Genomic DNA, 15,352 nt, shown 5'->3' with positions numbered 1-15,352 from the left:
TTCTTTACTCCATAATTTATATATCACACTAATAAATGTTGAAAATCATATATTTATAAGCCTCAAGTTATCATGTTCTGACCAAACTGCCATGACTAGACTTAACCCATTTGTTGCGAGAATAACATTTTATTTCTGATTTTGCTGAAACTTTGTTTAAGGGTTAGAGAGAACCACTTTCAAATAAATATTTGACTGACTGTTTCTGTTAAGCTGCACCAAAACTGACCACTGTTGAATGCCTTATGATAGTCAATCCATACTGTGCTAAGATTTTGTCTTTTTGATGAACAGTTCTCGAGTACCATACAGTTTATTAATCGCTGGTCTTTGTAGCTGGATGAGTTTCTTTTGCTCCCTTTTTGTTCAAGAGGAAGGACATTGTTTTGATTGAGGATGGATGTAAGTATTTTGTACATGGTAGTCAAACAAATGATTTGCTAGTATTTTTTTGGGTTTCTTGTGTCACTTTAAGGAGTAGGTATGTTATCCCTAATATGAGCCAGTTTTAGGTCTTTTGGGGGTTTCTGATGATATTTGAGAAACATTCCATTAACTGGTGGTGTGATGATGAGGGGTTATTCAGCCAAAAGTTGGGATTTTATCATGTCTAGGAGACTTCCACTCATGAGCTTTAGACAGAGCTTGAGTTAGCTCCTGCACTGTCATATTCTATCTTTGTGTTATAAACCCAAACTCGAATATCAAAGTTTAAAAGGCTTTAATCCACTAAAAATACAGCAATATACAATACAAACAAAGATTGCTAAATTGTAAGCAAAACCAAACTTCAACGCAATAACATTTTTTATGCAACGAGTTTCTACATTCCCGACTAACTAAAATCAACACTGAACATGTCGTCTGCAAACAGAACAGAACTTTGCACAGTAGCACTGCAGGCATATAACAGCAATCGAGACAATCAAAATCACGTAATCAAAACTAAAATCACAACACCTTGTTCTTCTGACTCTACCATTCTTTCTTCTTCTCTCCTAACCCATTCAGCTTCCTTGTTGAATTCTTTTCTATCACTCCATATGCTTTCTCAAAATGTCACCACTTCTTTCATATCAGGTGGGTCTTATTTTGATCAAATGTTTCCTTAACACTCTGTAGAATTTCTTAACATCAGTTTTAAATATCTTGTTTCATCTATAAAATTTATTTCTCTTTCCATATCAGTGTAAGCATTGGGCCTTAACTTGCACTTTTTGCTTCACTATTCCTTTTGCCCTCCGGATTTCATTTACGTCTATCAGACTGTACTTTCACTTTATCTTTCTAGCCATTCTCATCTTTAGAGTATTTCCTTTGGACAGTTTGTCTAAGATTGATAATTCCCATTGGAAGCTCACAATTTCAACACCACCGCCACCACTTCTATTATCTTTTCTCTTAGACTAGAGATACTGCCATGCCACTTCACACTAACCCCATTCCTTAAGAGAAAACATAACAAAAATAGTAACACTAGAAGTAAATTCTCTGTTGACTTTATAATGGATTTGGATTTTTCTCTGTTATTGAAAGGAAAGATCATTATTTAAAAATGTTCATATGTAAGTTGTCTCAAACAATTGTTTAATAATAGAAACCAAACTATTACTCACCACAAAATCATAAATTGGGAAAATTCTTTCATATGAATGTTCATGGGCTGAGAAATAAATATCTACGCCATAATTACAGAGAAGGTTTTCCAAGCCTTTCTCAGGTTCAAATGCAGGGCCGACCCGTACCTGAGAATAAATGGAAGACATAAAATGAAGCTCAATCACAATATTTACAGGGGCTGGACAAAATAATGGAAACACCTTAAAATTTGAAACAAATTTATTTTAATATGGGGTAGGACCACCTTTGGCAGTAATTACAGCTTGAATTTTATGAGGTATTGACTTGTACAAAACTTTTGTTTCCAAAGGAATTTTTGTCCATTCTTCAGCTAAAACAGCCTCCAGTTCTTGTAGTGATGATGGTGGAGGATATCAACTCCTTACTTGTTTTTCTTAAATGTACCATAAATGTTCAATAATATTGAGATCTAGGGACTGTGGTGGCCAGATAAGATGTTCATCTTCACTAGAACGTTCCTTGTGCCAACTTTAGCGGTGTGAATTGGTGCATTATCATCCTGAAAGATTGTGTTTCTCTCCAGAAACAGTTCCACAACCATAGGATGAATTTGATCAGATAAAATACTTAAATAGTCTTGACTTTTGATTCTGCCACAAAGGGAAACCATTGGGATTTCCAAGATATAGGCCCTCCAGATCATCACAGATCTTCCTCTATGTTTAATTATTGGAAGAAGGCAGTCTGAGTCAAATGCTTCTTTTGGCTGTCTCCAAACGTATACTCAGCCCATGGTAAAGGATGACTCGTCTGAGAAAATAACATTCTTCTACTGTTCTAGGGACCAATTCTGTAGATTTTTACTCCACTCTAAACACTTTGCAACATTTGTTTTTTAAAGAAGTGGTTTTCTGATCGCAGCCCTCCCATGAAATCCAGCTTTGTGCAGCTCTTGTTGAACAGTTTTTTGTGGAAACTGGGTTCTTGAGGTAGTCATTAAGCTCTGCAGTAATTTTGGGAGCTGTACTTTTGTGATCCTTTCTAACTATTCACATAAGAGTCCGACAGACCCTATCTGAAAGTTTTGGTTTTCTTCTGGAGTTTTGTTTTGACGAGTTTTTCCCTCTTTCTCAAAGGCTGTCATTACTTTTGAGACAGTACTTCTTGATACACCAAACATTTCAGCTATTTTCATTATGCTAGTGCCTGCCATACGAGCACCAACAATTTGACCTCTTTGAAAGTTCGATGGATCTGTCATTTTAAAGAATTTTAATTACTTTTTCTGATGATATCTGAAAAGAAACAGCAATTTTAGCAAAACATATTAAGCAACACTAATAAAAAATCAAAAAAACAAACAAAAAATAACTAAGCTTTTGATGGTTTTATAGATATTTCAAAATTATGATGCTATGATGCTAGGTGTTTCCATTATTTTGTCCAACCCCTGAATGTCTCCCACAAATGTTATATAGCCTTCTTTCATAAGTAATATTAGTTGCAAAATTTGGCACAAGGTCAGCAATTGCGAGGAGCAGGGTAAGTCAATTATGTTGACCTCAGTACTCAACTAGTAGTTATTTTATTGACTCTGAAAGGATGAAAGGCTAAGATGACCTCAGTGGAATTGGAACTCAGAATGCAAAGACGGACAAAATACTGCTAAGCATTTTACCCAACAAGCTGATGATTCTGCCAGCTCACTGTCTTATCCAGAGGTAACATCAACTTCAAAAGAAAGTGGCGAGCTGGCAGAAACGTTAGCAAGCCGGGCGAAATGCTTAGCGGTATTTCGTCTGCGTTACGTTGTGAGTTCGAATTCCGCCGAGGTCGACTTTGCCTTTCATCCTTTCGAGGTCGATAAATTAAGTACCAGTTACGCACTGGTGTCGATGTAAACGACTTAATACCTATGTCTGTCCTTGTTTGTCCCCTCTGTGTTTAGCCCCTTGTGGGTAATAAAGAAATAGGTATTTCATTTGCAGTTACATTCTGAGTTCAAATCCTGCCAAGGTCAACTTTACCTTTCATCCTTTCAGGGTCGATAAATTAAGTACCAGTTGCATACTGGGTTCAATCTAATCAACTGGCCCCCCTTTCCCCCAAAATTTCAGGTCTTGTCCCTAGAGTAGAAAAGAATATTGACTTCAAAAGAAAGGGAATTGAGACACAACTTGATACAGCACTTTTGTGTTGTTGCTGTAACTGTAATGAAGTACAGAGTGAGAATATTACTGATTTCCGATTGTATACAATACATTGACTGTAGCACAACTTTGAGAAATATAATTTTGGAAAATGGTGGTGCTGTAATTCATTGAAACAATTTGCAGTGCAAGTTATTTTGTTATGGTCAAAAATGAAAACATTGATCATGCAGTATTATTAAACATTACCTTCCGAAGACCCGGCAAGACTAGTCAGTCCACCTGTGCATACCTTCCTTCTTGTGACACTTGTGAAGACCGGTTGAGGCAAGTGAAAATCAAATCAAATCAAATCAAATCAAATCAAATCAAAATAGACAAAATAGATGAACATCAATGGAATTTGTATCTTGTGGTACCAGTGCCTGTGGCACACAAGAAATCCATCAGTGCTGTAGTCAGTGCGGTGGGTACATGACAAACACCATCCGATCGTGGCCGTTCGCCAGCCTCATCTAGCACCTGTGTCGGTGGCACATAAAAACACCATCCGAAGACCCGGCAAGACTAGTCAGGCCATAACCCATGGCCCCTACCTGGGACGTAGTCAGTCCACCTGTGCATACCTTCCTTCTTGTGACACTTGTGAAGACCTGTTGAGGCAAGTGAAAATTAAATCAAAACAAATCAATGGAATTTGTATCTTTGTGGTACCAGTGCCGGTGGCACGTGGCACACAATAAAACCATCCGAACGTGGCCGTAGCCAGTACCGCATCGACTGGCCTCCGTGCTGTGGCCACGTAACAAGCACCATCCGATCGTGGCCGTTTGCCAGCCTCATCTGGCACCTGTGTCGGTGGCACATAAAAACACCATCCGAGCGTGGCCGTCTGCCAGCCTCATCTGGCACCTGTGTCGGTGGCACATAAAAAACACCATCCGAGCGTGGCCGTTTGCCAGCCTCGTCTGGCACCTGTGTCGGTGGCACATAAAATCACCCACTACACTCTCGGAGTGGTTGGCGTTAGGAAGGGCATCCAGCTGTAGAAACACTGCCAGATCTGACTGGACTGGTGCAGCTTTCGGGCTCCCCAGACCCCAGTTGAACCGTCCAACCCATGCTAGCATGGAAAGCGGATGTTAAATGATGATGATGATGATGATAAACAGCAGTTTAGCACAGAAAAGAGAAACAGCTGTCTGTATAGCTGATTACACAACACAGTGGCTTGTTAACAGTATATTCAGAGTACCTACTTACATCTATGAGGATAAGCCATTAAGAGTTAAGGGTCTCATCCACTAATGTAACACAATATGAGGAATAATAAAATTACATTGATATGATCACTGGTTTTAACTTTTATTCCTTCGTCTAACTAGCATTTGAAATCACCAATAAGCTTGTAGAAAAGATGGTGATTAGTAGAAGGTAAAATTTATAACAAAAATAAAGCAGGTGATAACACATTAAAAGTAACGTTATGCTTTCAAAAAAATATCTTTGTTTAATCCAGCTACTATAAGGAGTACACCATTGGTTAAAAAGATATCAGATTATCTTAGTTTTAAAGGTGGGATGGAAGTTTTGTGTATATTGCAAGTTACTAATCATGTTTAGTATGGTGGAAATTACTAAAACCATCACTAAGATAAACATTCCAGTAGTCTAGTGCTTTATGGCTGGAACACTCCATCATTGAGCTGTTATTGTTTTCCTTAGCTCTAAGCAAATATAGGTATTGAATGCAATTTCTACTTACAGGATTGGTTTTGTTATTACACATGGTAGGATCATCATTATTAGAACAGTACATTGGCTTATGAGCCATAGCCATAATCCATGGACGTTTGGCACGGTTTTCAGGGAGATTAGCTTCTTCCAGATCTTTCTTTAACCAGTTATACTGGTAATCTGTATAGTGATAGTCAACGTAGTAGTAATAAACTTCTGAACTGAAACTTATAATGTGAGCTGGACCAATGTTGAAGCTGTAAAGAGAAAAATAATGAAAATTTCATTCACCCGTTAGAAAGTAAGTTACCTCTCAGTCTAGAAGACAAACTTAATTAAAAGTATTTATATTTCAATGAAAACTTACAATTATAATTTTATGTAAGATTCTTTTGTTACAAACAACAGTCTTCATACATTATTTCCATAAATACCCTCCAGGCATTTGCCATATTCTGAACGCCTTTTCAAGAGAATACCCTCCATCAGGCATTTGCCATATTCTGAATGCCTTACTTCCCCGGGCATGGACACTTCGAAACTCTGACGTCTGGCAGCTGACTTGGCAGACACCCATAAAATTATTAACCATCTTACAAACAATAACTCTGAGCACTTTTTCAAACTCCACCTGTCTAACACCCATGGACATGTTTACAAAGTCAGAAAACAGCACAGCTCCCATGACTTTCGGAAACATTTTTTCACGCTAAGAGTTGCTGAAGCATGGAACAGACTGCCGGCATCAGTTGTTAGTTGTTGGAGCACTGCATCCTTCAAAACTTCCATGCTTCCTGAGATTCACCAACACTACACCTGATTTTCTCCCCTCCATACACACGCAAGCATGTATCTGACTCATACACTGTTCGCTTTCCAGGCATTTTGTACATTACTGCATATACTTTATACGCACTTTTTGACAAGTTGTGGTGCACCTGAGCACTGTATACAATAATTTCATTATATTATATTAAATAAAAACATATGTAATTTTATTAACACCCGCCAAATTCTTGATATTCTCAAAATGACCTGAAATACATGAATGTTTATCATTAATAATTATCATCATCATTTAACATCCGCCTTCCATGTTGGCATGAATATCATCACAAAAGGGTTTAAGATACAGATCCCTAACCCAAACGTTGTGCATTTTAGATCTTGCAAACAACATTACACTGGATTCATGTACAAAAGAGAATTGCATTAAACATGCTACAGTCAATTTTGTGAGTTAGAATTAATCTAACAATTACTTTTATGATAATTTGGTGTAACTAGAAGACATTGTATAATCCACAAGCAGTTCTTATTTTTAGCCCTGATCAGAGTTAGTCACTAGGGTTTGGGAATCAGTTTACAGTGGATCCCATTCCAAAGACATACACCAACTATTGTCTTATTACACTCATTGTCAGCATTTCAAAGGTACTAGAGACAACCATTAACAACAATCTTCTCCATCATTTTGAATTCCTCTTCCTCTTTAAAGGCAACCAATATGACATCCAAAAAGTAAAATGTAGAAGAGGCCTATTCTCTTCCTCTACTCATCAGTCAGCTCACATCTTTGAGAAACTTGGTTAAAACAGTGTGGTTGCTCTTGACACCAGCAAACTTTTCAACCATGTCTAATGCGCATATCGCCTGACAAAACTCCCTTCCTATGAGCTTCTTCTAGCTTCCATATTTATCATCATCATCATCGTTTAACGTCCGTTCTCCATGCTAGCATGGGTTGGACGGTTTGACCGGGGATCTGGGAAGCCAGAAGGCTGCACCAGGCTCCAGTCTTATCTGGCAATGTTTCTACAGCTGGATGCCCTTCCTAACGCCAACCACTCCGTGAGTGTAGTGGGTGCTTTTTACGTGTCACCATATTGTGAGCTTTCTGTTAAATCACAGCATTAAAGCATGTATTGATGAGGGCTCTTTCTTTGACCAACAGGTGTTCTCAGAGTTTGGTTTTCACTTTAATGCTCCTTCCTCATCATCTCCAACTATGCCCACTTCTGTACAGATGATATCACTCTTCACTCCACACCAGTCTTCTGCACCCAAGTATTATCCACATGTGTGACGTTTATTTGTTTTTCTTGCTGTGTCTGGAGGAAAGGAAAATACCCAGAGTTTCCACAGGCTCTCCTACTCTGGTGAGATTGATGTTAATGATGCAGCTCTTAAAATTTTTGTAAGTCAACACCTACAAGAAAGACATGAGCAAGAAGGCAATTCCAGACAGCTAATGCTCTGGGAAGGAAGAACTGGGCGTAGTGATAGTGTGTGTGGGGTGGGGTGGGGGTGGGATTGGACATATGGATGATGAGTGGAGGAGAGACATGTGTGGGTTAAAAATGCCTGAGTAGAGGTCATATAAACCTAGCTAGTTGCAAGGAGAAGAAGCCTTTAGAGTCAAGGGATAAAAGGCAGAGAGAAAAGACAGCATATCTGTGTGCTGAAACGAAATTGTGACTGTAAATGATTTAAGCCAATTAGTCATGTGGCTCATCTCCAGAAGCAGCCAAGGATGACTATGCATACAGCAACAGTATTATGCCACATGTGAAAGCAATGCTGCATTGTGGCCTTATCCAAGCTTTGCTGAGTGTCAATGATTGTTAGGGGCTGAAGTATTGATGATTTCATGAACAAGGACCTCTAAAACATTGACAATAGGATCATACTATATTATCTCCTTCAACAGTACATCAAAGACACATTCACAGAGCATATCAAGAATACATTATCACGACCCACCTTACCCAATCCAATCAACCTGAATCCTCAAGGCCACTAGAAATGTTAGGCTGCAGCATCACTCAGGATTTCTCCTCATGAATGCATATCCTTAACAATGCACAAACAATATTGCTAACAATGAACACTCTCTACAGAGCCAGAAATTACTTCACCTCATTAAAAACTATTTCTCCCACATATGCCCCCTCCATTATTTACTAAGCCAATTCCTCCCTCCCCAGAACATCACCTTTTGGAGTTTCCTCTCTCTATATTTTTTCTTGCAGTTGTTAAAATTGATGACAATATCAATTCACAAAGCAAAATTTAAACCAAATGTTATCATTATCTAGATACAGCAAATAAAAACCCCATTTGCTCTACTTTCTTCATTAGCCTTAATTTTTATTATTTACAATAAAGTTGTCATCAGTATAATTTGAAAATAATTTGTAACTGCTAAATTTTCAGAATGACTGAGCCTCTTAAGTAGTTTCGTAATGAACTGTCCAACCCATGCCAGCATGGGCAACAGTTGTTAAATGATGATGATGATGATGATCTAAACTGACTACATACCACTTTCTTCACACTATCATTATTTGTACCAACTTGGTGTCCTATCGAAATGTCGTAGTTAACTCTACTTGGACAGATCTGTATCATGGAGGTACTCAAACTTAAGACTACAAGACATTAAGAAGAATAAAAATAACTCACCTATAAAGCATGTTCTCACCATCTCCATTCTTTGGCATTGAAAATCTACTCTTGTAATTGGAGAAGTTACTAGAAATGAAGAAGATAAATTGATACAGTTAGAATAAATGTTTCTAATAATAATAATAATAATAATGACAATAATAATAATAATAATAATAATAATAATAATAATAATAATAATGATAATAATGATGATAATAATAATGATAATAATAATAATAATAATAATAATAATAATGATAATAATAAGTAGTGGGGGAGTATCATAGCCATGTGTTGAGAGGGATTCTTTGGGGTTTCAATAATTCACCTCTGGAAACATGGGTGTTTGGTTCAACATCCTTAATCCTTATTCAGGGACTTTTTGAGTGGGATGGGTTACTCGACCAGAAGAAAATTCTAACTGGGCCCCCACCTGCAAGGTCATGCGCTGTTTATCTTGATATGAGATCACCATGTCGCGCACACATGGTTGTGATGCATGTGCCTAGTGTACCCTTATCGGACGGGTAGTCATGATGGGTATACTGGGCTCCGTATATTTTACCCCAGTGTCACTTTGATGGCATGCACTGCTCTCTCACTCAATAATAATAATAATAATCTTTTCCATTATAGGCATGAGTCATGAAATTTTGGATGAGGGGGCTAGTTGACTGCATTGACCCCAGTGTTTAACTGGTGCTTATTTCATTGACCCTGAAAAGATAAGAGGCAAAGTTGACTGCAGGGAGAATTTGAACTCAGAACATAAAAACAAACGAAATGCCACTTGGCATTTGGTCCAATGTGCTAACAATTCTGTCTGCTCACCACCTTAATAATAATAATAATAATCCTTTCTACTCTAGGCACAAAGCCTGAAAGTTTGGGGGAAAGGGCAAGTCAATTACACTGACCCACCCCACCCCCAGAGCTCCACAGGTATTTATTTTATTGACTTCAAAAAAGATTAAAGGTAAAGTTGACTTCAGCAGGGTTTGAACTAAGAATGTAAAGATTTATTTAAAAAAAAAAAGAAAAAGAATAGAAAAAAGAAAAAGAAAAAAATCCCGACCAGAGCACTTTCCAATACTTTTGCCAATTATTTTGCCAGCTCACTAAACTAATCATTCCTCGTTTAATGTCCGCTTTCCATGCTAGCATGGGTTGGATGATTTGACCGAGGACTGGTGAACCAGATGGCTGCACCAGGCTCCAATCTTGATCTGGCAGAGTGTCTACAGCTGGATGCCCTTCCTAATGCCAACCACTCCGAGAGTGTAGTGGGTGCTTTTATGTGCCAGTCAGGCAGTATAGGCAACGGCCACGCTCAAATGGTGTCTTTTACATGCCACCTGCACAGGAGCCAGTCCAGTGGCACTGGCAACGATCTCACTCGAATGTTTTTTCACGTTCCACCGGCACAAGTGCCAGTAAGGCGACGCTTGTAACGATCACGCTTGAATGGTGCTTTTTACGTACCCCCAGCACAGAAGCTAGTTAGCCACTCTAGCAACATATATGTATATATATATATATATATATATAAATATATATATACACACACACATACACCAATATATATATCATCATCATCATCAATAATAATAATAATAATAATAATAATAATAATAAAGGCTACAAATTTTGGCACAAAGGGAGGAGTTCAGTTGATTACTCTGGCCTCAGTACTCATCATCACCATCATCATCATTATCATTTAATTTTCATTTGTCCATGCTGGCATGGGTTGGATGGTTTGATCAGGGCTGGTAAGCTGAGGGGTTGCACCAGACACCACTCTGATTTGGCATGGTTTCTATGGCTGGATGCCCTTCCTAATGCCAACCACTCCCAGAATGGGTGCATTTATGTGCCACTGGCATGGGTGCCAGTTGTGTGACACCAGTATCTGCCATGTCTATGAATTCACTTGGTTTGATGGATCTTCCTTCTCAAACATAGCATATTGCCATGGCTAAACACAATCACAGAACTGCACATATTCGAGTTGATAGGACAACAAACTACCAGCTAAGATGTCTAATGTTTAAATGAACCACATCATAACCAAGACACTTTAAGTCCACAGGCATTATTGATAAGGCATGTTTATGATAGTAAGCAAAGGTAACATTGTATGTTACCTTGCAGAGTTGAGTTAAAATCCTACCATTGTTATAGCTTCGAGAAGATCTTAAATTAGACATATTACATAAAGACAAAGTTTTAGTGATCATTCCTCTGAACACTATAGCAGTACAAGTGATAAGATACTGTTCAGCAATTATTTTACATAATTCTTTGAAATATGTTATACATAAATTTTTCATACTTACTATGCTTCTTCATGGTTACCAGGACATACCATATATGGAATATAGGCAGCAATTGGTTCAATTTGGCGCATAAAAGCATCTCCCATTCGAGCATTATCCTTTTCAAAAAATGAAATACATTAGTAACCCAGAAAAGTGCATGTGTGTGTATGTGTGTTATACATATCTGTTATTGTTTATATATGTTACTGTTTTATATAGAGTTTTGTATATTCATATAGGTGAACAGGGGTCAGTATGTGTCTTGCAAGCTTGGACATTATCTTTTGAAGGCACATGGCTTAGTGGTTAGGGTACTCAGCATATAATTGTAAGGTCATGAGTTCAATTCCTAGCAACACACTGTGTCCTTGAGCAAGACACTTATTTCACATTACTCTAATCCACTCAGCTGGCAACAATGAGTTGTACTGTCATTTTGTCTATCAGCTCAATGTCTTTACTACTACTACTACTACTGGGGCTGCTGCACCAGGTTCCGTAGTCTGTTTTGGCTTCGTCTCTACAGGTGGATGCCCTTCCAAATGACAATCACTTCACAGAATGCACTGGGTGCTTTTTATGTGGCATCAGCACACACTAATGCTTTTTACATGACACCTTGGTTTTAGGATATTAATTCTGTTGCGGTGGTCAAGTCTTCTTGAGTATTATCACAAGATGCCATTCACAAGGAGAAATTATAAATTCATTAGGTGAACAAGAAGATGACAAATGTGAACATAAAAGCAAATAAATACCAAAGTGATATGAATGTGTATGTGAAAGGATGGAGGAGTTGGGGTGGATAGCTACCTCAAACCAACCATTGGAAACCCCACCTTGCACTAACTACTGAAGACATACTCTTCTCCTAAACTCTATCTTTCCATAACCTGCAAACATATTTAGAGCAATCTCTTTCAACCAGGCTATGCATGTCATTCCGAATCACCTTTCAATAAATTTACTACAGGACAGTATTTCCCTCTCCACCTTCACAATCACAAAAATTCTCAAGGACATTATGGAAAGAGAAAAATAGAATGGAAGAATTGGAGCAGAACCACTTACAGTGTCCATGTTGTATGCCAAATCACCTAAAAAGAAAAGAAAAATAACTTTAGACTTCTTTTGATAATTGAAGAAAGTTTTTACACGAGTGAGCATGCTTACACACACACACACATACACACATAGAGTTTTATGATAGCCTACATGATGTCATTCAACTGTCCAGAAAAGCAACCAAATCTCCCTTACACCTATAGCTAGCTACATCATGTCTAAATAAACAACAATGTATCTAAGATTATTATATTTCCAGACAATGTATATCAAGGCTCCATTAATTATCTCAGGTCTCATGGAATTTGGGGACAGAAATGTTTCTGTTGCACAGACAAGTGTTTCTGAAGCATAAAAAGGGACTGCCCTGTGCTAAAACACTTAAGAGTGTCTAAGAAGTAGTGATTTCTTCCTTCAAAATGATGCTAAACAATTTTTAGGGATATCATGTTATATGTATGCAATATGCAGACTTTGTTTTGTTTAAGATTCCGTATCAACAGAACAAAATGATCGTAAGCTTCTTTTTCTATTTTCTCTATCAGTGATAAAAAAACATTTCCATTTCTGCCTGAAAACTTTACGACAATTAAACTATCTAAGCACAAAATCAGCTATATTCATAATTTTATTATACTTTATGCCAAGGAAAGGTGATAATGAAGAATTTTTTACACTTTGGCCTTTTGCTCTGAAGTCAAATCAGAACATGGAATCAAGGAAAACTACATTTTTTTGTGAAAAGTCATAATAGTGTTTATACAAAGATCCTGTTGTGATTGATGAAAATAAATAGCATATTTGGATTTAGCTTGGAAACATGCTTCAGAAACACTTGTTGATTCAAGAGAAACATTTCCATTTCCAAATTATGTAGACCCATGATATGAACCAATGTAAAAAATTGACAGAATTTCTCACCAACATGTAAAACCGCATCAAAGAATCCACGCTGTGCACCTTCTTGGAGTCTTGGAATAGAACGTCCATTTACATTACCCATATCTCCATAAACTGCCAGTTTAGGACTCCAATTCTGGCCAGATTTCATTGCTTTGAAGAAGAAAATTCCGCTCCATCCTTTTAAGCCTCCACAATGATACCCTGGAAATGGAACAAAGGTAAAAAGTTCATTAAAGACACATGTGTATGCATATCTGTCTGTCTGTCTATCTATCCATACATATATATATACATACATACATATATATATATATTATATATATATATATTTATATTATATATATATATATATATATATATATATATAATATATATATATATATATATATATATCATGTCATATCTCTCTCCTTATAAAAAGTTAAGTTTATTTGCTTGTTTGTATGTTGACCGCTAAAAACATTAAATATAATTGATTATATTTCAGGTTTTTTGTGTCATTTAAATTAATCTCACCATTCTGCAGATAACTGTGCCCTTATTTTCCGAAAAAAGATTGTGGGGCCTGAGTTGGTGGTGGTGGTGTATATATATATATATATAGACTTTTTCTATATATATATATATATATATATATATATATATATTGAGATTATGAGAGGTAATGCTGAGTAAGTGCTATGGACAGACTATAGTTAAGCTCCAGGTTCGGTGATTATGCGAACGAGGAGTCCAATGTAGGTCATATATTAGTATGTGTATATATAAAAAATGAACAGAATGAGATAAAAATCCAAGGCTGTGAAAGGTTTCAAAACATTTTTATCTCATTCTGTTAATTATATATATATATATATATATATATATAACGGGAAGCTTTATGAAAATAAACAAAAGACGAAAGGCAGGTGGAAAACAAACGAACAATTGTATTAGTATGGCGCTCAGGAAATATAAATAAAACAAGTCTTTAACGTTTCGAGCCTACGCTCTTCAACAGAAAGATACACAGAGAGAGAAAAACACAGAAAGAAGGAGAGAAAAAAAATGCGTGCAGTAGCTAACGAATCAACATGGCGATCTGATTTCGGCCAGAGGTCAAAGATCAAACATGAGACGCGAGAGCGAAATAAGGGGAGATAATAGGGTTGATAAAAGGGTTGAGGGACCAGCTAAAAGTGCGTGGGAGGGGTCTGGATGTGTGTATGTATAGGGTTGGTGTATGTATTAGTATGTATAAGGGTGTGTGTGTGTGTGTGTGTGTGTGTGTGTGTATGAGAGAGTATTAGTGCGTAAGATTGGTCTGGACGTGCGTATGTATGGGGTTGGTGTATGTATTAGTATGTATTAGTATGTATTAGTACGTATTGGTATGTATAGGTGTGTGTGTGTGTGTGTGAGAGAGTATAAGTGCGTATGCGGGGTCTGGACGTGTGTATGTATAGGGTTGGTGTAAGTATTAGTATGTATTAGTACGTATTAGTATGTATTAGTTGGTGTGTGTATTAGTATGGCACATCATATGTGATGTGATGTGTAAAGTCATGTGGTGTAGTGAGGAGAAGAGGGGGAGGGGGAGAAGAGGGGGGAGAAGGGGAGGGGAAGAAGAGGGGGAGGAGAAGGGAGAAGAGGAGACGATGGGGGAGAAGGAAGGTGAGGAGGGGGATGAAGGAGGAAAGAGGGAGAGGGGGAGAGAGAGAAGGGGAGAGAGGGAGTAAGGGAGCAGAGGGAAGGGGAAGAGGGAGGGAGAAAGAGGGAAGAAGGGAAGGGGAGTAGGGGTGAAAGGATGAAGGACTGAAGAAGTAGGGGTCGGGGGGAGAAAGGATAGGTGAGGAGGGGGAGAGGGGGGTTAGATGAGGAGGGGGGAGAGTTGAGACCAAATGGCGTATAAGAGCGAAGAGAGAAGATTAATTCCTGTTCACGGCGCAAACGGGAATCCGGATGGCCTCTGTGTAAGGACAAACCGAACACAGATAGGTGTTGCAAGGAGTGACCGGTGGAGCGGAAATGGCGTGAGACCGGTGTGTCGTTCGCAAGGTGGATGTCACGAAGGTGTTCCGCGAACCGGTCAGCCAAGCGGCGTCCCGTTTGTCCGATGTACAAGGAATTGCAGAGAGAGCAAGAGATGCAATAGATAATATTGCT

General features: G+C 38.0%; 1 protein-coding gene across 1 annotated transcript in view; it reads right to left on the bottom strand.

The window, feature by feature from the left end:
* LOC115216427 (acid phosphatase type 7) overlaps positions 1–15,352 on the bottom strand; it is a 32,875-nt gene that overhangs the window by 3,706 nt on the left and 13,817 nt on the right. Inside the window, exons 3-8 of the mRNA XM_029785757.2 lie at positions 13,226–13,408; positions 12,311–12,336; positions 11,258–11,355; positions 8,934–9,002; positions 5,497–5,725; positions 1,617–1,745 (exon numbers count right to left, since the gene is read on the bottom strand). Coding sequence (XP_029641617.1) covers positions 1,617–1,745; positions 5,497–5,725; positions 8,934–9,002; positions 11,258–11,355; positions 12,311–12,336; positions 13,226–13,408 — 734 coding nt within the window. The remainder of the gene's footprint in view (positions 1–1,616; positions 1,746–5,496; positions 5,726–8,933; positions 9,003–11,257; positions 11,356–12,310; positions 12,337–13,225; positions 13,409–15,352) is intronic.

Source organism: Octopus sinensis, linkage group LG10 (assembly GCF_006345805.1).
Source record: "Octopus sinensis linkage group LG10, ASM634580v1, whole genome shotgun sequence".
Taxonomy (NCBI): domain Eukaryota; kingdom Metazoa; phylum Mollusca; class Cephalopoda; order Octopoda; family Octopodidae; genus Octopus; species Octopus sinensis.
The sequence above is the reverse complement of the archived record's forward strand: the minus strand, read 5'-3'. Positions and strand labels throughout refer to the sequence as shown.